This window comes from Gopherus flavomarginatus, chromosome 6 (assembly GCF_025201925.1).
Source record: "Gopherus flavomarginatus isolate rGopFla2 chromosome 6, rGopFla2.mat.asm, whole genome shotgun sequence".
In the NCBI taxonomy this organism is placed as follows: Eukaryota; Metazoa; Chordata; order Testudines; family Testudinidae; genus Gopherus; species Gopherus flavomarginatus.
Genome location: NC_066622.1, coordinates 64,476,176 through 64,497,450, shown reverse-complemented (window position 1 = coordinate 64,497,450; position 21,275 = coordinate 64,476,176). Strand labels below are relative to the sequence as shown.

At 47.0% G+C, this 21,275-nt stretch overlaps 1 protein-coding gene across 39 annotated transcripts in view; it reads left to right on the top strand.

Moving 5' to 3' along the window:
• SORBS1 (sorbin and SH3 domain containing 1) overlaps positions 1–21,275 on the top strand; it is a 275,655-nt gene that overhangs the window by 236,903 nt on the left and 17,477 nt on the right. For 23 of the 39 annotated variants that reach the window (XM_050959921.1, XM_050959922.1, XM_050959925.1 and 20 more), the window contains 9 exons: positions 3,834–4,009; positions 7,535–7,620; positions 9,885–10,052; positions 11,613–11,659; positions 12,906–13,020; positions 13,129–13,254; positions 14,370–14,564; positions 16,305–17,054; positions 18,493–18,606. In XM_050959921.1, the coding sequence (XP_050815878.1) occupies positions 3,834–4,009; positions 7,535–7,620; positions 9,885–10,052; positions 11,613–11,659; positions 12,906–13,020; positions 13,129–13,254; positions 14,370–14,564; positions 16,305–17,054; positions 18,493–18,606 (1,777 nt within the window). The remainder of the gene's footprint in view (positions 1–3,833; positions 4,010–7,534; positions 7,621–9,884; positions 10,053–11,612; positions 11,660–12,905; positions 13,021–13,128; positions 13,255–14,369; positions 14,565–16,304; positions 17,055–18,492; positions 18,607–21,275) is intronic. The other 16 variants (XM_050959941.1, XM_050959943.1, XM_050959944.1 and 13 more) reach the window with 3 other exon arrangements.

The window sequence follows — 21,275 nt, the reverse complement described above, 5'->3', positions numbered from 1 at the left end:
ACTCTGGCCTCCCATGGATAGTGGATGCAGACCCTGCAGCCTGTTTCACAGGGTGGAAAATGAGTGGGGAGAAGTCAACAATGGGCCAATGGGAGTCTCCCAGACACTTCCTCTCCCACAGATGTTTCCCCAAGAGAGGATCGTCTGGGTCATTGGTCTTTAATTACTGAGCTAAAATATTTCCCACTCCCAGGTTGTGAACCTCAGAGAAGTAAATATCAGCCTGTAATCACTGGGGCTGCCCATTTGGGCTCCTCAGGAACCTGACAACCAGACGCTGGGGTAAACCTGACTCAGGCTGCATAGTGCTGTGTTTGTGGTACCCCTTCTGTGGTTCTGGCTGTGGGTCCCATTGAAGCCAATAGGAGTTTTGCCTGGAAGCCACAGAATTCCCTTCTTTCTTTGTATTTTGTTTTTCACTAGCTCTGTTATTACCCCAGGGCCCTAACTAATGGGAGATCTGGTCTTCTCATGATCTCCTCCCCCATCCAGGAACTGAAATCCTTTGAAAGGACCAAATGTCTTGTAATTCCAACTCCCTTAATGGCTTTCTGAGGCATTGAAAGAAGCTGTACCCATCAGGCACCATGTCCCTCCCAAGTAACCAAACACACACATTTATCTGTTAGTATGTTGTTGCTGCTAACACAAATCAGATATACATCTGGGAATCATGGAATCTTAGCCTACTTTCAAATGATTTCCTCAAATCAGTAAGTGATTTGATATTTTTTTAACTTACCAGGAGTCATACTTTGTCCCCAGTATAGCTTTGTTATAATAAGATTTCATCTTATCATTATTGTCATTGTGGAGTGTCTGGCTGAAGATGTTCAAGCACTAGGGTTGCCAACTTTCTAACTGCACAAAACCGAACAGTCTTGCCCCATCCCCTTTCCCATCCCTTCCCTGAGGCCCTGCCCCCACTCCTCCCCTTCTCCGAAACTCTGCCCCCACTCATGCCATCCCCCCTCCGTTTGTCGCTCACTCTCCCACACCCTCACTCACTTGCTCATTTTTACCAGGCTGAGACAGGGTTGGGGTGCGGGCTCCAGGTGAGGGTGCGGGCTCTGGGGTGGGACTGGGGAGGAGGGGTTTGGGGTGCAGGAGGGGGCTTCAGGCTGGAGGGTGGGGCAGAGGGGTTCAGAGTGTGGGAGAGGGCTCCAGGCTGAGGCAGGGGGTTGGGTTGTGGGAGGGGATATGGGCTCTGGGATGGGGCCAAAAATGAGGGGTTCAGGGTGTGGGAAGAGGCTCCAGGCTGAGGCCGAGTGGTTCGGCATGCGAGAGGGGGTTCGGAACTGGAGCAGTAGTTAGGGCAGAGAAGGGGGTTCAGGGTCCAGGAGTTTGTGTGTGGGATGATATGGGCTCTGGGTTGGGGGTGTGGGCTCTGGGCTGGGGCCAGAAATGCTGGGTTCAGGGTGTGGGATGGGGATCGGGGCAGGGGGTTGAGTGCAAGGATGGGTGAGGGCTCCAGCTGAGGGTGCGGGCTCTGGGGTGGGGCCGGAGATGAGGGTTTGGGGTGCAAGTGGGGGTTCCAGGCTGAGGCCAAGGGGTTTGGAATGTGGGAAGGGGTTCTGAGCTGGGGCAAGGGGTTGGGGCACAGGAGACTGCAGGAGGGATGCGGGCTGCAGGAGGGAGTTTGGGTGTGGGTGGGGTGAGGGGCTGGGGCAGGGGAGTGGATTGCGGGGTGCAGGCTCTGGGAAAGAGTGTGGGCGCGGGACGGGGCTGAGGGCTGGGGCAGGGAGTTGGAAAGTGGGAGGGATTTGGGGGTACGGGCTTCAGGTGGCACTCATGTCAGGTGGCTCCCCGCAAGTGGCAACATGTCCCTCGGCGCCTAGGCAGAGGTGCGGCTAGGTGGCTTTGTGCACTGCCTCCACCTTCAGGCACTGCCCCCACGGCTCCTGTTGGCTGCAGTTCCTGGCCAATGGGAACTGCAGAGCCAGCGCTCTGGGTGGAGCAGGGGCAGCACACGGAGCCCTCATCACTGTCCTTCTGCCTAGGACCCAGAGGGAACTGTCGCCGCTTCCGGGGAGTTGCGCTGAGCCAGGTAGGGAGCCTGCCAGCCCTGCCAACAGGATTTTTAACGGCTCGGTCAGCCATGCTGACTGGAGCCACCAGGGTCCCTTTTCGACTGGCCATTCCGGTCGAAAACCGGACACCTGGCAACCCTATCAAGCACTGGTATCAGATGAGATCTGCTCTTATGAAACACCCAACCTGGATGACTGCTTAGCATGTCTTCTGCCTCTGGAAAAGTCATTTATCCTGTAACAATGCCGACCTTTTGTGTCTGGGAGAGAACAGTGAGCTGTAGGAATAATATTAGGTAGCAAGCTGCTTCTCAGATTCAGACCTTTGGGGAGATTCCTTAACCTTGGCCTGCATGGAGTTGTAATCAATCACCTTAGTATCTATTGGCCTAAGCAAATGAAGTCACGTCTATTTTTAACATAAATCTAACAGTCTAATGCCAGGGACAGAATTCTGCTCTTGCATCTGCCTGGCAGATCTGGACTCCAATATTCTGCTCTCCCTACAAGGGAGCTCTGTGCATGTGGGCAGAAAAGAATGTAAGAACTAAGATCTGCCATGCAGGTTGGGGCAGAATTTAACCCCAGGAATAGACTGTTTCAAATTTGAAACAGTCTATTCTATTTGTGAATGGGAGGCAGCAAGGACTAGTGGTTAGAGCAGAAGCTTAGGTGCTGGTTTTTGTTCCCAGTTTGGCCACTGAAGTACTGAGTAGCCTTAGGCTATGTCTACACTAACGCAATAAATTGACCTATACAATACAACTCCAGCTACATGAATAATGTAGCTGGAGTCAAGGTACCTTAGGTCGAGTTACAGCAGGGTCTACACTACGGAGGGTCTCCTGTTGATGTACCTTACTCTTCTTGTCGGAGTAGAGTACAGGGGTCGACTGGACAGTGATCTGCAGTTGATTCGGCAAGTCTTTACTTGACCTGCTAAATCGACCTCTGGTGGATCGATCTCAGATCATCAATCCTGGCTGTAGTGTAGACCTGCCCTTAGACCAGGGGTAGGCAACCTTTCTGAAGTGTAAAAGCAGCAAACATGCATCCGACGAAGTGGGTATTCACCCACGAAAGCTCATGCTCCAAAATGTCTGTTAGTCTATAAGGTGCCACAGGATTCTTTGCTGCTTTTACAGATCCAGACTAACACGGCTACACCTCTGATACTTTCAGAAGTGGTGTGCCGAGTCTTCATTTATTCGCTCTGATTTAAGGTTTTGCGTGCCAGTAATTCATTTTAATGTTTTTAGAAGGTCTCTTTCTATAAGTCTATAATATATAACTAAACTATTGTTGTATGTAAAGTAAATAAGGTTTTTTAAATGTTTAAGAAGCTTCATTTAAAATTAAATTAAAATGCAGAGCCCCCCAGACGGGTGGCCAGGCCCCGGGCAGTGTGAATGCCACTGAAAATCGCTTGCGTGCCGCCTTCGGCACACGTGCCATAGATTGCCTACCCCAGCCTTAGACAAATCCTTGCCCTCTCTGTATTTCCATTTCCCCATCTATAAAACATGGGGATAATACTTCCCTGTCTCTCGGGTGTGAAGAGAGGTGTAGCTTGTACAACTCCTTGAAACAGTGGAATGGAGGATGCTATAGCAATGCTAAGTATTTCAAGTGTGATTTCAATACGTTCATGGTCTTCAGCTAGAAATCTTACCTCAGCTGTATTGACATGCAGAGGTGTAAGAATCACGAGTGATCTCCTCTGACCCGCTCATGATGCTCTCTACGCACACAGGAAGAGAGAGAAATCAGTCTTTTTCTTTTCTTTTTTAACCCATTTTCTAGCTCAGCCTATTTACCCAGCTACCAGGCAGCAAGGAGAGAGCTGGAACCAGCACCAGCGGACCCTGCTGGCTTGGAGAATGAAAGGCAGATTTACAAAAGTGTGCTGGAAGGTGGTGATATCCCGCTGCAGGGGCTAAGTGGTCTCAAGCGTCCTTCTAGCTCTGCTTCCACTAAAGGTAGGTCAGCAGAGCACTGACCCCTTCCCTCCATTACACACGGTGAGGTGGGTGAACTGCCAAGGGCGGTTGGGTCCTTATCCAAACCTAGTGAGGTCTACCTGTCATTCCTCTCTCCTTCTCTGCCTTTCATCCTCTTTTCTGTTCCCCGCCCCCGAGCCTGGCCATGCTTTCCCTTAACCCGACCCCCACCAACTCCAGCTTACCAACAGGGTCAGGACTCTTCCCTTTGCTTTCCCTTATTTCTCTTTCCAACTGCTAACAGTCTTCCAGCACCACCTTCCCCTTTTTCTTCCTCCCTGCAGCACCCCCATGTCCTCTTCACGCCACCCTGCTGTTGCTGCTGTTCCTGGTGTGCAGTCTGATCAGGTCAAGCAGTGTCTGCTGGCCTGAGCATTATTTCAGTACCATGCACTCTGGGGCTTTCCTGGCTCAACGAAGCATGGGATGCCTCTCGACCTGGCAATTGCCTTGGAGCCCATGAGATACAAAGAGAACAGCCAGGCCAGCAGAGACTGGTGGCACTGTTGAGCCTCCACCTTTGAGTTTGCAGCATACTGGGACAGGTGAGAAACCTGATGCATCTCTTGAGCTGGTTGTAAGCTAAAAATGGCTGGAGGCAGAGGAGCCGGTTCTTTTGTTTTCCAAGCCAGTCCTCCTACAAAATAGCATATCACACCTGGGAGTTTCTGTCTTCATCTCCCACTCCCAGCTGCTTTCAGCAAACATAGCTGTGCAAATAGTGCAGAAAGCATACTCAGCCAGTCCCCAGCGAACACAATTGCCGAGGGCCAGCAGATTTGGTCCACTTATTTTAGTGCAGACGCTCCCTAACTTGCCTGTCCCTGGCAGGAATAATTTACTTGGCAGCTGTTGCGTGGGCAGGACCATGGTTGGTCTGATCACTGGCTCACAGTGAGGCTGCTTTTGCAATATTAATCCCTCTGCATCTTTGCTAAGGCCCGCATTCTGCTAGATGCTGAGTTGCCTCTTGCATGGTGTGGAGGATGCTCAACATTTGGCAGGACTGGGCCCTACAAGTGCTCCTGGCCTGAATCTAGACCTTCTTCTGATTTTAGAAACTCCACAGCACTGCAGAATTTTGCTGTATCTTTGCACTCGCTTTTATAGCGTGGCTTGTGCATTGTCTCTCTGCTTTTCTTTCTTTTGAACACCAGTTTTTTAAAGTGCATTTTGTGACATCCAAGCATGTTATCTCTCCTTTCTCAATAGCTTTCCAGCATTTAAGCTAACAGGTTGTATTTATTTTATCCTGCATGCTTACCAGTGGATCGTAAAGGTGGGAATGCTCATATGGTTGCACCCTCTTCAGTTAATAGCCGAACCTTTAACGCTAGTCATACCAGTATGTTAGGTCATGCATGTAAACATAAGAAGCCCTTATCAGCTGCAAAAGCCTGCATTACTGAAATCCTCCCTTCCAAATTCAAACCCAAACTAGCTGCTCCTGCTGCTCTTGTGCAGGACACACAGGGTATCCTGCTGCCTCATGAGAAAGCGCAAAGCTGTGAGAACCTTCGTAGTTCCAGTGCCTTATTTGATAACAAAAAAGCTTTCCTGGTCAATGGGGAAAGCATAGAAAACCTTTCAATGCAATCAAAGCAATATGTCACCAAATCCAGCAGCACTATGAGCCTGCAGGAGTACAGCACCAGCTCTAGGAAGGGCTACCTTCCCAGGAAGAGTGGGATGGAGTTTACAATGCTGTATAAAAATATGCATCAGATCAACAGGTCCAGCATCCACCTGGGCACTATCTCATCCTGCAGCGTGAGGGATATTGCATCCCAGTTTGAGAATGAGCTGAGGGACAGGAGTGAGCAGAGCCCTGGTCGGGAGAATTTGGAGCAAATCCCCAAAGACACTGTCTCATCCCGCATCACCGCCTTCGAGCAGCTGATCCAGAGATCCCGGTCCATGCCTGCTCTTGACTTCTCCAGTGGGCAAAGCAAATCGCCCACCTCTCCCCAGTCTAAGAGCTGCCTGAGCTCAGCCTATTCAGCAGAATCCCTCCTGGAGTCGCCAAAGCCAAACCAAGAAGAAGAGGATGCTGCCAGCATGGCCGACAACTCCTCTCGCTCCTGCAGCAACATGGAGGACTTGGTGTCAGATCTCAGTGACATTGTCCCCATGGACACACTCTCGGCTTGCACGGATGAGACTGATCTCCAGTCGAATGCATCCAACGACAGCGGAGGCAGCCTCAGCCATGCCAACAGGCCCCAGAAATATAAATTAAACAAATGCAAAGGAGCTTGCCCGGCTTCCTACACCAGGTTCACCACCATTCGTAGGCACGAGCAACAGCAGGCCTCCAAGAACCCCAGTTCCAAAGGGGATGCCCAGAGGGACAGGCACGCACTCCCCAGAAATGTCTATCTGATGAGCCCACTTCCCTTCAGATTGAAAAAGCCCTTCCAGCACAACCCGAGAAAGACTTCGCCCACGGATTGCCTGGGAGTCCCGCTTGAATACAGCACTGAGAACCAGAACAACGCAGCTCAGCCACGAGGGTGCCAGGCGGAAAAGAGTCACTACTCCCTGCACAGACGGTGCTGTGAAGACAGACCTCTGGCCCCCAGGCGCCTGTCTTCCTTTGAGATTGTGGAAAGGCTTAGCCATTTCCCCAGCATGGAATCCAGTCCAGAAAGCTCCATTCTCCAAGCTGATATGCCAGACTCCTTTAATAATGGGAATATTGTTCCATACACTTTCTATCACAGCTTGGATAGAAACAACAACCCACAAAATGAACTCAGGACATACCCTGGAGGTGGCTATTTGTGTACTTTACCACTGTTACTTTATCTGTCTTCCCACTTTGCTTTTTTCTCCCTATTTTTTGTTGACCCGCCTCTGCATCATCCAATGCTCATTTTCCTCGTGTGTCTGATGTCCTTTGCGTGTCTTGCTTAGCATTTTTGTTCAGAACTCATTAGCAGTTGCACTTCTGAAAAAAAATTTCTGCTGCCTTTTCTAATCGCCATCCAGCTCAGTTTGTCTCAAAGGCAACTCCTAGGATGTGAGAATCTTGCAATGAGATAGTCTTTATCCTGTATCACTTGCATATGTGCGAATAGAACACATCAACCCAGTTGATTCAGTTTTCTAAGGAGCAGTTCCTCCAGGTCTAATTGTGTCTCTGTGTTTCTGAGTGTGCAATCATGTTTGTATGTGTTTGCATGGGTGGTGACAGTAATATGCTAAGTCTTATTTCATTGGCAGAAAATATTTTCTTCACAAAGTCTTTTTATGTTTTTACTCGCTTTCCCAGCTCTGTATTATCCTTTGTTTCAATCTGTGTTCACAAGTACAGCCCAAAAGGGAAAAAAAAATATCAAAAACTTTATCAATATTTGACTGAGAATTTGGTCAACAACAACTGAAAATCCTGTCAGCTCTAATGGAAGCAAATCAAAGTGCTGTCAAAATATTTTTTTTCCTTTCTGGTGACGCGAGATAAGTCCATTTGTTTTTTAACTGCCTTGTGTTGTTTTGAAGTAGATTCAGAATCACCAAGGCATTTTGCACCAGTCGATTACATGGAAACTCCAGAAGAAATTACTCGTAGACGTCATGATGATAAAGAGGTAAAGCCCTTCCTTGTGGTTTAGAAACATTTCTAACAGCTAAATATACAGGAAGTACACCATTTGGCCTTACATAGCCTCTGCATCTTCGTACCTCCTTATGGAGGAAGTGTTATGTAGTATTCAGAGTGTTCAGAGTAGCAGCCGTGTTAGTCTGTATCCGCAAAAAACAGGAGTACTTGTGGCACCTTAGAGACTAACAAATTTATTTCAGCGTAAGCTTTCATGAGCTACAGCTCACTTCTTTGGATGCATAGAATGGAACACACAGACAGGAGATATTTATACATACTTCCACCTTTTCATGTTCTCTGTATGTATAAATATCTCCTGTCTGTGTGTTCCATTCTATTCATCTGAAGAAGTGAGCTGTAGCTCACAAAAGCTTATGCTGAAATAAATTTGTTAGTCTCTAAGGTGCCTGTTCTTGTTATGTAGTAGTTAGAATAAGGGACTCCAGATTTCTATTACTGCATCTGCCACTGATTTGCTTTATGACCGTGGGTTAGTCTCTTCTTGACCTCTCTGAGCCTCAACTTACCCAGTATGTAAATGGGGATAATAATCCTTACCAACCATGCAAGGATTACATGAGAGGTCATTAATGTTTGCAAAGTACTTTGAGATCTGTGAGAGAAGTACAGTACACTCTTGCTCTAATGAACCTATTGGAATCCAAGCCTTTTGTTCATAATAGCCAGGGGTTCATTAGAGCAAAAGGACAATCAAAATGAATGATACGCTGCTGGGGTAAGTTAATGAAGTGGCTTTAGATAAAAGTGTTCGCTACATTAATTTATTGTTAATAATGATACCTGAGGCTAGGAGTCAGTCATGGAGGGTGAGTTTAGGTAGCATCTGCAACTTCAGCTGTGAGTGTCAGGGCTCCAGGCAGTCAGCCCCTGCAGGAGTGAGGCTCCAGGTGGTTGGCTGTCAGCCCCGCACAGTGGTGCTAGGGCTCTGGGGCTGCAGTTAGGATCCAGGGACTGGGTTCGTTATGGCCAAGGTTCATAATAATGAAGGGCAATACAGTGAGGATGTACTGTGTTGTTATAATTCAGCAGTTGTGCTTTATAGGAGGGCAAAATGATCTTTCTATAAGCTAACATGGTCTCTTCAGCCAAGTACTAATTAGTAAAGACAAGATTTTCAAAAGCAAGTAGTGATTTGGGGTATTCCCAATTTTAGGTGCCCAATTTGAGACATTTTAAATGGGTCTCATTTTCAGAAAGTGCTGAGTATTCCATCTCTAAAAACCAGGCCTCTTTACCATGTCTCTGTTTGGGCACCCAAGTATATATACAAACTAACATCATAAGGGAACCACCCAGTCTTTCCAAACACTGGCTAAATTCGATATTGAAGAAAGATACAAACTGTTGGCACTCTGGGAGGTTACTAATTTTAATTAGCCACCTATCTGCTTCTCTGAAAAGCCAGTGACTTAAACTGGGAGATATGTTTTCGTTGAAGAATCATGTTATCATTCTGAGTTTGAATAATTTTAACATCTTGCTTTGAAATATTTTTAAGCCCTCCTTTTAGTTTCTGTGGAAATACATCTTTTGCTATCTCCTTGTATTATAAAATATATGAATAGCAACTATCTGCATTCACTGGCACTTAAGGCCCTTGGGTGAGTTAGCACAAAGCTTGGACCACACTCCTGCAGTCAGATCCAGGTGGATGGACACTCACGCCCATAGAATGCAGGATCAAGGGCCCTCATTTCCACTAATCTGCCAAAGGATGGGGACGCTGGAAATACTTTGGTTAGTGAGAATTACTCATTTTACTAGATGATGTTTGTTATGTGAGCCATAAACAGCTAGGGGGAGATCTGCAAAGTCACAAAGGGCATTTAGCCACTCAACTTCCATTGATAGTCAATGGGAGTTAAGTGCCTAAATGACCATCTGGGCCTGATATAAAGCTCATTGAAGTCAGTGGAAAGACTCCCCTTGACTTCCATTGGTTTTGGATCAGGTCCTTGGTATGCAGAGTTGTTTCATTGTAAATGATCCCATTAAGAACTACCAATAAATGATCTTCTTTAAATACACTGTAATGAAATGTATTTTCTATGCCAAGCTAATCAACTGGAAACCATTGTGCTGTTGATCAAACTGATCTTATATATTTCTCTAAAGCTGCTGCTATTTGCCGGCACCTCTGAAGTTCTTTATTAAAGTCACATTTGCTGGCAGTCTTCAAATGCCCTAAACTAGATGATTTACTGCCCGTTTTATGCAATTTTATGGCAGAAACTTTTAGAGGACCAGAGACGACTTAAACGTGAGCAAGAAGAAGCTGATATTGCAGCTAGAAGGCACACAGGGGTTATTCCAACGCACCATCAGTTTATCACTAATGAGCGGTTTGGGGACCTCCTAAATGTAGACGATACAGCAAAGAGGAAATCTGGGTCAGAGGTCTGTTATAGTTACCTCAATCTGCTGCTTGACCCAATGCAATATTCGCCTCTCACAATGTTGTGCTTTAGGCCGACATTTGCTCTCCAGAGAATGTTTAATTTTTTTCCCATTCTGGCTTCATTTAGAATTGCTTTGGCTCTTGTGCCTGGTAAATTAATTGATCTCTCTATACCAAGCTGTATATGTTAAAGCATGCCTGCTGAGAATTGCTGGTGCACACCTGTGATGCATGCGTTTAAATATCAGCTACTTTTAGTGAATCAAAGGCATTTTACATCCCTTGCATCAGACTGCTACATTGTCTTCTTGTCTGTGCCTTATGCTTAGAAACTTCATGTCTTGTTGATCCTGGTCATGTGACTGTCCTGTATTTTTGTTAGAAATAGAGTATGCTGTTCTCCTTCTATTGAAAGACGCTCAGTGCTGCTCTAGAAAAGAGTTGGAAGAAGTCCCAGCATGTTTCCTAAACATTACATGATTTAGTCCTTCTAAAAGAGACAAAGGAGGAGATACTTTTCAAGTCCTCCCATGGCACTTTTCACAAGAGTTGAGGTGTTTAGGTGGCCAAATGCCACTTCCTGCCTTAAACCATTGTGTATCATTGCTGTGTGCTGTTTAACAGCTGCTGTATTTCACCCCAGTGATGAGTGAGGTGATTCCTGTGTGCAGGACTAACTTTTGCCCTCAGTTGCATGGGTGTAACTGAGGCCAGAAATGAACCCGTTGTTTTTAAAGTGCTTTGGGATCTCTCAGAATGAAAGGTGCCATGCGAGTGCAAGATATTAGTTATTATGATTATTATATTACCAACAACTATAATTATTTTATTTCTAAAATTGCTTATTATTTTTATATTATTATTTCATTGCCATAGTGGCTTAAAAATTATCAAAATATTTTAGGACCATTTTAATCAGCCAACAAAATCATACCCTAAACACTGTCGATAGACGTGCTCTTAACACATCCCATCCTATTTACCTTTATAACTAACTTGAGACAGTTTTAGACACGTGCTTATTTTTCTTCAGTTCCTCTTGGCCTTTGTCTCTTTCCTACCAGTTGAAACAGTGACCATAGTAGTACATGGGCCATGGTGCAGGCGGACAATAGATTTTCAGTGGGGTGTGAATATCACCCTATTGCTTTCTGCTGGCCCGCATATTTTTCCTGTACCCAAGGGGAATTTAATCCTAAATCCACAGACTCATTGTAGCTACTGGGGCAGTTGTCAGGTTCAGCAAGGTTTGACATGGTCACATGTTTAAACATTTACTGCTGTTAAACTCCCTGCTGTAGGGCTTTCCTTGCCATTAGTTACATTTATACCAGAAGATGGCACTCGGCCTATTGAGGGATAAGTTCTTCTCTCAGATCCATAGAGCAGATCTGGACTCTGGTGCAAGAAGCATGCAGCAGAATATCTGAACTAAGATCAGCTAGTTTCACCCCCAGATTTGTTCTAGCCTTTGAAATGGCTGGGAAGCATTTCCATAGCCTTTTCACTAATGGGTCGAAAACAGAATTGTTGTTTAATTTGTTGTTTTCAATCTTTAGATGAGACTTGCTAGAGCCAAGTTTGACTTCAAAGCACAGACATTAAAGTGAGTATATCTGGATATGATTGTGTCTATCTCTCCCTGTCTGCTTTTTCTGCATATCATGCAACATTTAGGATGTATAATAAGACTGATGTGTATAATAAGACTTTCTGGAGTGTCTCTTGATCCAGTAATTCAAAGCAAGTCCTTCAAGTCAGTAGAGGAGCTTTGTATACCCTGTATGTCTTCTCCCCGTATGTTTTTGAGGCAAATCCAGTTGCTTCACTGACACAAACAAGTGTTTGTTCCTGCTAGCCCCTGCTGGAGGGTGAGCTGGATTCAACTCCTCTTCATCCATTGTAAGCGGATCTGCCAGTTGTGTCCTGACTGCAGTATCTTTATTACTGGTGGTGTTTTGAGAGGCAGGAAGAACCCAGCTGGTTGCTTAGATCCCAGCCTGAGCTTGCAGAGAGAACAGTGTTTTTGACCTGCTCACTATGTACATTTGATGTTGATGTGGCCAAGAGAGAGAGGAGCTTGTGTCATCCATGTTAGGAGAGGACAGGATGGGTTTTTGTCATTCGCTGTTGGCTGGCCCATAGAAGAGGTTTGAGAGTCTGATACAGTTGGTCCTTTCATTCCTGCTTTTTTTGCTGAAGTTTGCAAGTTCAAATCCCACTGCTGGACTGGTCCAAGCAAAGTCAATAACGGTTGCAAAGGCTGGCTGGCCATGGAGCATCATGTATATGGTGCTTCCATTATCAGCAAATTAGCTTCCTCTTAAGCTCTCTCAGAATAGTCCTGGCTCACTTATCTCCTTGCAAAGCAAACAAGTGTGCAGGCAAAATGACCAGTCCAAAGCAGGAAAGCGGGCACGGCCCTCTCTCCTCCCATCCTATCCAGCAGCAGCAGCAGCCAGTGGCTAGTGCTTTTAACACTTGCTTGCCTTTCCTTTCCCCTGCTTGTGAAGGGGAGATGCTCAGTAATGTCTGGCCACACCTCCTTTATGGAAAGCCACACCCACAATGCACCCAGACAGTGAGCAAAACCTTGGCATCTCATAGTAAGAACAACAGAGTAGTATCTAGATGAGTCGGTTGAGTGTGATTTATATGCTTCTTCCCAAACCCACCTTGCAGCAAATGTGTTGATAGGGACCCCCTGGAAAGAGTGAGATAACCAGCAGTATTGGCACTTCGGATGTCCAGGGTAAATATACACAGCCTCTCTCTCTCTCATGCCGTGAAATTCATTGTGCTTTGTTTGCGGACAGTATGCAGTTCAGCTGTAACCAATGTGTCGTTAACAGGGAGCTTCCTCTGCAAAAAGGAGACATTGTTTACATTTACAAGCAGATTGACCAGAACTGGTATGAAGGAGAACACCATGGCAGAGTTGGCATCTTCCCACGCTCCTACATAGAGGTACCTCTTTCCTTTTGAAATGCTGTCATTGCAGAGCCACAGCTTTGCCTCAGAGCCACCTGCTCATGGGCTCCTGACGGGTCATTGGACTTCATTTCTTTCTTTCAGCTACTTCCACCTGCTGAAAAAGCCCAGCCCCAAAAGCTGGCCCCGGTGCAAGTTTTAGAGTATGGAGATGCTGTGGCTAAATTTAACTTTAACGGGGATACTCGTGTGGAAATGTCATTCAGAAAGGTAGGATCCTCATTGGCGTGACGGGTGAAAGCATTCATCAAAACAAACCAGATGGTGCATCATTTCAAAGGAGATGATCCACTAAAATTGGCAACCATTTTGTGCATGTTATAATAATCTAATTATCTTAATCTAATCCTTGGGGGTTTTATTCAGCACCCATCGCCGTAGTATATTGTGATGAGTGTTTTGCAGGGAGACTGTCTATATCCCAGAAAGCAGACACGTGCTGTATTCCCACTCCAGAGGGACTAGCATGGGTGCAGTGCTGGTGTTGTGATTCTGCATGCTAGATTAGGCCTTTAGTGACACCTGCACAGTCTCATTGCCATCACTTGGGTTGCATGGGTGTAAAATGAGGTGCAGAATGTGACTCTGCACTGGAACATCAACTTTCTGTTGATGAATTACTGGCTAGCTTGTACTCACGTAGCATTGCTGAGCCAAAGCAGATCACAAGAGTGAATAGAAGTGAACACATATCTGTGTTACTGTAGTGCTCACGTAAGGCAATGAATGTAGACAGGGAGTAAGAAGGTCCAATTTTCACTCACTTTTCAGAGCAGAACTGAACACATTTATTAAAGTACCTTAAATAGCAAAATTTCTCCATCTCATACGTGGCAGATGATTGCATATGTGTTGATATTAAAATTCCATGTTCTCTATTTTCTTTTTCATTTTACTCAAGGTTGGAGCTTGCAGTTTATAATCAGGATTCAAAAGTCTTTCTTGTGTGTTTTGTCAGCAGAACAGAAGGGAAGAGGATTGAGGACAGAGCTTAGGGATTCTGCTATGGAATTCACATAATGAGATCAGAACCTCAGCTTTCATATAAAAAAAATGTTTCTTGCATTCTGTATGCAAAGAAACTCTGTGAAATATGACCCAAGAATGACTGCTGCCTGCCTGAGTGTGCAGACAGCCTGAGCTAGCGTCAGGAGGGGTGAACCTCCCCAGTCAGCTCAACTCAGAAACATACTGCCATGTCAAGAAGGGTGGGGCCACATGGCACAGATGGCTTGAATTCAGCTGGGGCGAGGGCTCTCATCTCCTGAGCTGCAAGTTTACACGCTGGATTAGCATCAGTGCTGTGTGATGGTTCTCTCCTGCAGGGCGAAAGGATCACGGTGATTCGGCGAGTTGATGAGAACTGGTACGAAGGGAAAATCTCTGGTACCAATCGCCAAGGCATCTTCCCTGTCACTTACGTGGATGTGCTCAAGCGGCCACTAGTGAAGAATGCTGTTGATTACCCTGAGCTGCTGATGTCTCACTCCCCTAATCGCAGTACAACGGCTTCCCCGCAGGTACCCAGGCTAGATGTAGCCGGTTACTAGACCTTACAGAACAGTAGGAAGCAGTCATTTGTGTGCAGGAAGAAATCCCCAGCCAAGATTAGGGTGCACTGTACAGCAGCACCATCCATCCTGTCCGGTTCGCTCCCACTGTACCAGCCAGGGCATGCTGAGCTGAAGGGGGTTACACTTCACTTACCAGAAAGACTGGGTGGCTGGGAGGACTGGGGACAGGACACAAAGCATTTCATCTCTGATCACAGATTGAACCTTGGCTAGGTTGGCAAGGATGGCAAGTTGAGTGAATTTCAGTGCCTTTGCAGGGATAAGTCAGTGACTTTGGTCCCGTTTGATGAGATCGGTGCCTACACAAGTCAAACGATCACTGCAGTGGGCATCCTGTTTGATTAAAAGGGCATTGAGCCAAAGGGGTCAGTGGCAATCCTTCCATCAATTTCAGTGGGATTTAAATCGGGGCCTAAATTATCCCTCCACATAGCAACTCCAGCTTAGGGCTGAGACAGCTGGGCAGGACAATGTGTCAGAGGCCCGAGTTACCATTGCTCATGCTGTACACGGTCAGTAGCAAAATGGAAGGCTTGAGTCTCTAGGGCCTGCCAGTCTGGCCCCATTAGGAATGCAAAACTGCCTTTAAAATAGGTGTAAAATCCAGTTGAAGCCAAAAACCGGTGAATTAAATCCACCACAGAGACAGCGGCCGGTGGCAGTTTGGGATTGCAGTTTGTCCTGTTTCTAGTGGCAATCTCGGATCCAGGACTGACTGTGGGGCTTTATAGCCTTTGATACACTCACCCTGTACCTGCAAACATTTTTGCTTTAAAGTTGAGTACATACATGAGGTATGTGCAGGCATGGGGCCTGAGTCCCTGGGTGAGGGAGAGAAGGAAAGGTGTTAGCTGGTTCTGTTCAATATACACAACAAGACCTTCCAGTGAGTAATGCTGGGGGAGGAGAGTCAGGAAGTTAGGGCGTGCAACAGAGACTAGGGAAGGATTGGAAATTTCAGGGCTACTGTCAGTGTCTCTGTCCTTGTCTTCCTTTAGTGTTCTTATTAGCAGGTATTTCTGTTCCTGGCTATTGAGTGAAGAGGACACCATGCTTGCTTTCTTGGGGTTCCCTGAAAAAGTGAATCTCAACTTAGCTTCAGTGTGTGTGGGCCTGGCACATCCTACATCACCATGGCATGCCTGCCGCCAGCTCACTGCCAGCTTTTCCCTTGGTTTGGAAGCCTGTACGCACCCTTTCTTAGTTTTTTCAGCAGTTTTGTTAATTCTCTCAGTAAAAGCAGTTGTTTTCTTCCTTTCATTCTTGTTTCCTGCAAAGCATGGCTGGTGCGCACATATGATCGGGGAAAGCTCTAGGCCTGTCATGCCCAAGAGCCCTGCACCCCTAGACAAGGGCAGAGTTCACCCACCTTTGTTCCAGCTTCATAAACCTAGAACTTGCTTTAAAATCAGCCAACTCTCGGGATGCTCCCTGCCTGGTAGCAGTGCTGGCTCCTTCAGCAGCCCCATGGCTCCAGTCACTGAGGGGCAAGGTACTTCTCAGTGTGAGTAAGGGTTCGCAGTCTGCATGAAGCCCCCAGCGAGAGTTTATCCTCCATGCTGTGTCGTCTACTTTCCTGCACTCACTCTTCATTTCCCCACTGCCTTCACTTGTGTTTGAGAATTTTGTATTTTTTCTTGTCATTTGTCTTATTTCTATCTTTTTTTCCTTTTCTTTCCTTTTAAGTCTCCTGGCTCTGAGCTGCTCCATACACCAACTCCTCCACCTTTGCCATTCCCACGCCATGCCCTGTCTCCAGAGGTGCAGGCAATCACGGCCGAGTGGATTTCCCTGACTGTAGGAGTGTCTCCTAGCAGTACTCCTGTCACAACCCCTCCATTGCCTCCTCTCCCTGAAGGCTGTCTCTGTCCTGTGGACTATCTCATGCCCTCAGCTGCAGCCAGCCCCTCCCCTTCTGTTAGCCTTCACCATTCTAACCTTTCGGGCTCCTCCACGCCACGGTCCATTATATCACCACTGCCATCTTTCCCCTCCAGGCCACCATCCTCTGCTCACACTTTCAGTCACTCCACTCCGCAAAGCGAAGAAAAGTTTGTTGGCTGCCCTTCCCCCAGCCTGAGCAGCTGTCAGACCCTTCACTCGGTTGTTGGGAGACCCGAGAGCTTCTCCGAGCTCAGTGATGTCATTGGCAACCAAACCAAGGTCCGAAATAATAGAGAAGGCAGCAGAAACAGTGAGAGGGAGGGTTGGAAGGAGACAGACAAAGGCTCTAATCCCATGCCCGAGATCTCTGTGGAGGGTTGCCTGAAAACATCAAACCTAGACAAGAATATGAGCCCAGAAAAGAGACCCTTTGCTTCCTTTGGGGAAAGCCAATTATGTCAAGAGCTAATCACTACTGGGCAGGGAAATAATACTGAGAAAAGTGGCACAAGGAAAGGTGAACTGAGAGAGATTCGAAGCGGAGCAAACAAGGTACTTCTCCTGCATGTGTATGCTATTCTGAAACCCTACGCTTACTTGTGTGTTCAAATCCTTACTGCTCAGCTGGCCACACAGAGCCAGTAGCTGTTGCCTATCCCTTTATGGACTATAGCTAGCTAGTGGCTGTTAGCAATACTGTCTCCAGCATGCAGGAGGCTAAAATGGCCTAGAAGTGGATTCAGCAAGGCTGTGGAAAGAGTTAGTTGAGAATAAGCGTGAAAGTAGGAATTGCCTTGACAAATATTCCAAAGCCTCATCTAGTCTGCTATACTGGCCCAATCAGTGGTCATTACTAGATGTGTCAGAGGAAGGCATATTGCAGCCTCCATGCAATTCACCTCTCTGTACGAAAACAATGGACTACAGGGAATTCCTCCCTCACCCTAGCTGGTGATCAGTTTATGCCCTGAAGTATAAATTTCATCCTAGCTAGGGAGAACATCTATGCTGTTCTCATTCCTAAAAATGAAGGTGGGTGAACCTAATGGAGCTTGAGTTGCTGTGAACCTCTAGCCCGGGTCTGTGTATTTGCACAGCCAGCTAGTTAAAGTGCAGGAGTCATTTTTTCTTGTAACACACTCAGTGGGCCTGATTCTCACTTACCCTACTGGTCACTTTATGTAAATATCACTAACACCCACTGTAAGGCCCCTTTACACTGCCAGAGTGGGGTAAAAGGACCTAAGAATTAAAGCCGTAGTGTTTTCTCCCAAGAGTGAGTCAGTTATTTAAAATTATATATACACTTGTTGCTGAAGAGCAAGCTATGCTCTGTGAAAAGAATAGAGGAATCTTAGGGGAGCTCTCAGCTAGCGGGAGCTGGCATAGTTGGCTTCAACACCCCCAATATCCCTTACTCTGCCAAATCTCAAATGATTTATGGTCCCTTGGAGACCATAACCGGCTGGAGTAAGTTACAGTAGCCCCCTAGGTTGTTCTTGCTTACACCCAGGCTTTGGCTTTGGCAGCTTCAGAATCAGGTGCTTGGAACTGGCTCCCTTCCCCTTTCCTGTATCAAGCTGATCTTGATGCAACGTAAAATCTGGGCCAGAATTAAACAAGGGAGGGAAAAATGCTTTCTGAGACTGTGTTCCGTGCTACCAAATTATATTTTTTTCATATGAAATTAACCAGGGTCTTCACCAAAATTGTATCTAAGGTTTACAAAAAGATAAAGTTTTTCATCTTCATGTATTGCCAGCAGCCATTACATAAGCTTAACATTCTGCACATTTTAAAATGCAGTCCAGTTGTAAGCAAAGAAGGATGAGCTAGGAAGATGTGTTGTCTCTTGCATGGAGTTACGTTTGCAATGTGCGCACCAAATTTGAATGTATATATAAAGGATGCTCTTATCACAAAAGATGATAGCAGTGATTCTGATAAGAAATCATGCATTTAGCTGACCAACTTTTCTTTCCTTTAAAAGACTGCAGACACTTCATTCTCTTCATCTGCTCTTCTCTCTTCCTCTGCACATTCTTCCTCTGCTGTCACAATACAACCACCTCCTAGACTTACACGCAGGGTCAGAATGCCCCAGGTAACCATTGTTGCTGGTAATTATTCTGTGGCTCGGAGCTGTTTCCATGCTATTGTTATTAGTTTGTTATGTGGTTGCTTGTCCATATATTGATTTCACAGGTGAAGTACATCTGCTGACTTTAATATGGTGAACCTGTTAAAGGGTCATTTAAAGTTAGTTCCAGACACCGTGGAAATGATGGGAGTAAGCAGCATGGGTGAAATCTTCAGTGGCTGTATGTCAGTGTAGCTTTGTTGAAGTCAATGGAACTAAGCTGATTTACACCAGCTAAGGATCTGGCCCTAAATTCCTCCAAAGTGTTAGCTTAAGACATATTTGATCTTGTTGGATCCTGAGTGCCTGTAGCTACAGTGAACTTCAGCTGGAATTGCTGTGGTTAGTCCCTGGAGGGATCAGTAGCCTAATTAGTAAGAGCAGTGGTGGATTACTGCATGGGCTAATGGGGCCCGAGCCCAGGAACCCCAGCCAATTTATGGGCCCCTTCAGGAGTGCCGAAACTCTGGCCCTGCCCCTGGCTCCTCCTCTCCCCCCGCCCGCCCGGCTGTGGTAGATTGGGTGCCCAAATTCCCCCCTACTATACCCTGCCCTGCTTATTGTGTTGGCTTTTAAGAATGTTTGGAGCTCTTTGAAGTAGGAGCCATTGTTTTTTCCGTGTTTGTGATGTCTGTGTAGTCTCATGACATGAAGCCTTGATATTGATTTAAGCAAGGGAACCACAGTGTTAAACCCCTCCAGAGCCAGAGAAGGAGAGATGCTGAGATTGTGGATCACTTAAGAGCTGCCCAGGGAGCCCGGGCTGCTGTGGCATAGGTGCCAACTCCATGGGTGCTCCAGCTGGAGGGAAAAAAATTAGTGGGTGCTTTGCAACCATGAGCAGACAGGCCCCGCTCCCTCCCAGTGCCCACCCGCAGCAATCAGCTGTTCCGCGGCATGCAGGAGGCACTATGTGGGGAGAGAGGAGCGGGGACGGGGAGCACTCGGGGTGGGGATGGAACTGGGCAGGAAGAAGCGGGGCGGTGGTGGAGCAGGGGCAGGAGGGGGTGAGGGCTTGGGGGAAGAGGGTGTGGCCTGGGGCGGAGCAGGGGGTTGAGCACTCCCAGAGGCCAGAAGAAGCTGGTGCATGTGCACTGTGGGGAGCCACAGACCCTCTCCCTGCCCTGGGCAGGGGGCCAGCATGCCTGAGAGTAACCCCCAGTCTGTGTTCCTGCTCCCCAGGGTGCGCCACCCAGGGTAGGTAGCCCGGGCTCCCTGGGAAGCTTTTACCCACTTCCGGCCTGGCCAGGGCCTTGGGGGGAAGGGGAGGAGTAGGGGGTGGAGCCATGTGGCTCAGTGTAGGCGGCTAAAATGTTCTTTGTGCCCAGGGCCCCAGTAAATTGTTATCCGTGTCTAAGTAAGAGGGATGTACTGTATCAAGAAGATGGTTTTGTAGGGGTTGTTTTTTATTTGCTTCCAAAAGTTACTAACCACCTTTTTCTGGTATGGGTCAGTAAAGATGGGCTCAGGCTGCAGCGTTCAGATCTGGAGTGGGAACACCTAAAGCTGTTAGGACCTGGAGTTCTGGCTCAGCACATTGGGAAGATAGGGGGCCCTTGTAAACTTCAGGATCAGATTTCAAGGGGCCCAAAGTTAGGGGCATGGGGTTTGTATGTGTTTGCATCCAGAGTTTTGGATCTGACACATTTGTAGGACAGTGGATGGCTAATTCTGTGATTATTGGCTTGATTGCTTTGTGTTGAGGGTAGAGTGTTTCTGGCATAGCTGTCCAGCCTGGTGTTTCACCTGGTTCTGTGGAACCCACTAACACCCAAATTCACTGCAAACACTACCAAAGGAGCCAGTGTTAATACTGTTGTAACATAAACAGCTCAGTGTCAGCACTGAACAGCTGATACCCCCTCCTTTCTATTCCCCCGAAAGGAGTAAGAGGTATTCTAGTCTGTTTACACATCAGTATACTTCCAGCTCAGTTCCACTGGCTGGCAATATATGAAGGAGAAAGCACACACTTTGCAAAGGCTAGTGTGGGCTGCTGTTTGTTTTCACCAGTAAAGTGTGCAAATTTGATCCAGAATTCATTAATGGAGGATGAATCTGGACACCTGTTGCCATTTTTAGTCATTTCCCTGATCATCAGCTGCTCTCTGAGGGTGAAGTATGGAGTTACGCCTTCGATTTGCCCTTTGCTCACCTCTGTCCCCATTTCCCCTGGGGACAAGGGCTTTGAATGGGCAAATGTTCATTAAACAGTCACCTTCCCAGTCCCATCCCCCAGAATTTACCATTTTGATTTAGATTCCAAGTACCTGACCCCAAGGGTGGGTTTGTTTCTAGTTCAGATTTTAAAAAATCAAAATTTGCAATTTACTTGTGGGTTTGTGTTTTCTCCTAACATTTTATTCACTCATCCCTACTGGGAGCTGTGTGTGTGTGCAGGGCCGTCCCTAGGCGGGGTGCGGGACCCGGGACATTAGAAACTTAGCGCCTATCTGCCGAGGGGTGCTCCCCCTGACTCCACCCAGGCCCTGCCCCCACTGCACCCCTTCCCCCAAGGCTCCAGCCCTACCCTGCTTCTTCCCGCCCCACCTCTTCCCCTCCCAGTTCTGCCCTCTCCCCCAAGCGTGCTATGCCCTTGCTCCTCCCCCGCAGCACCTCCTGACACTCAGAAA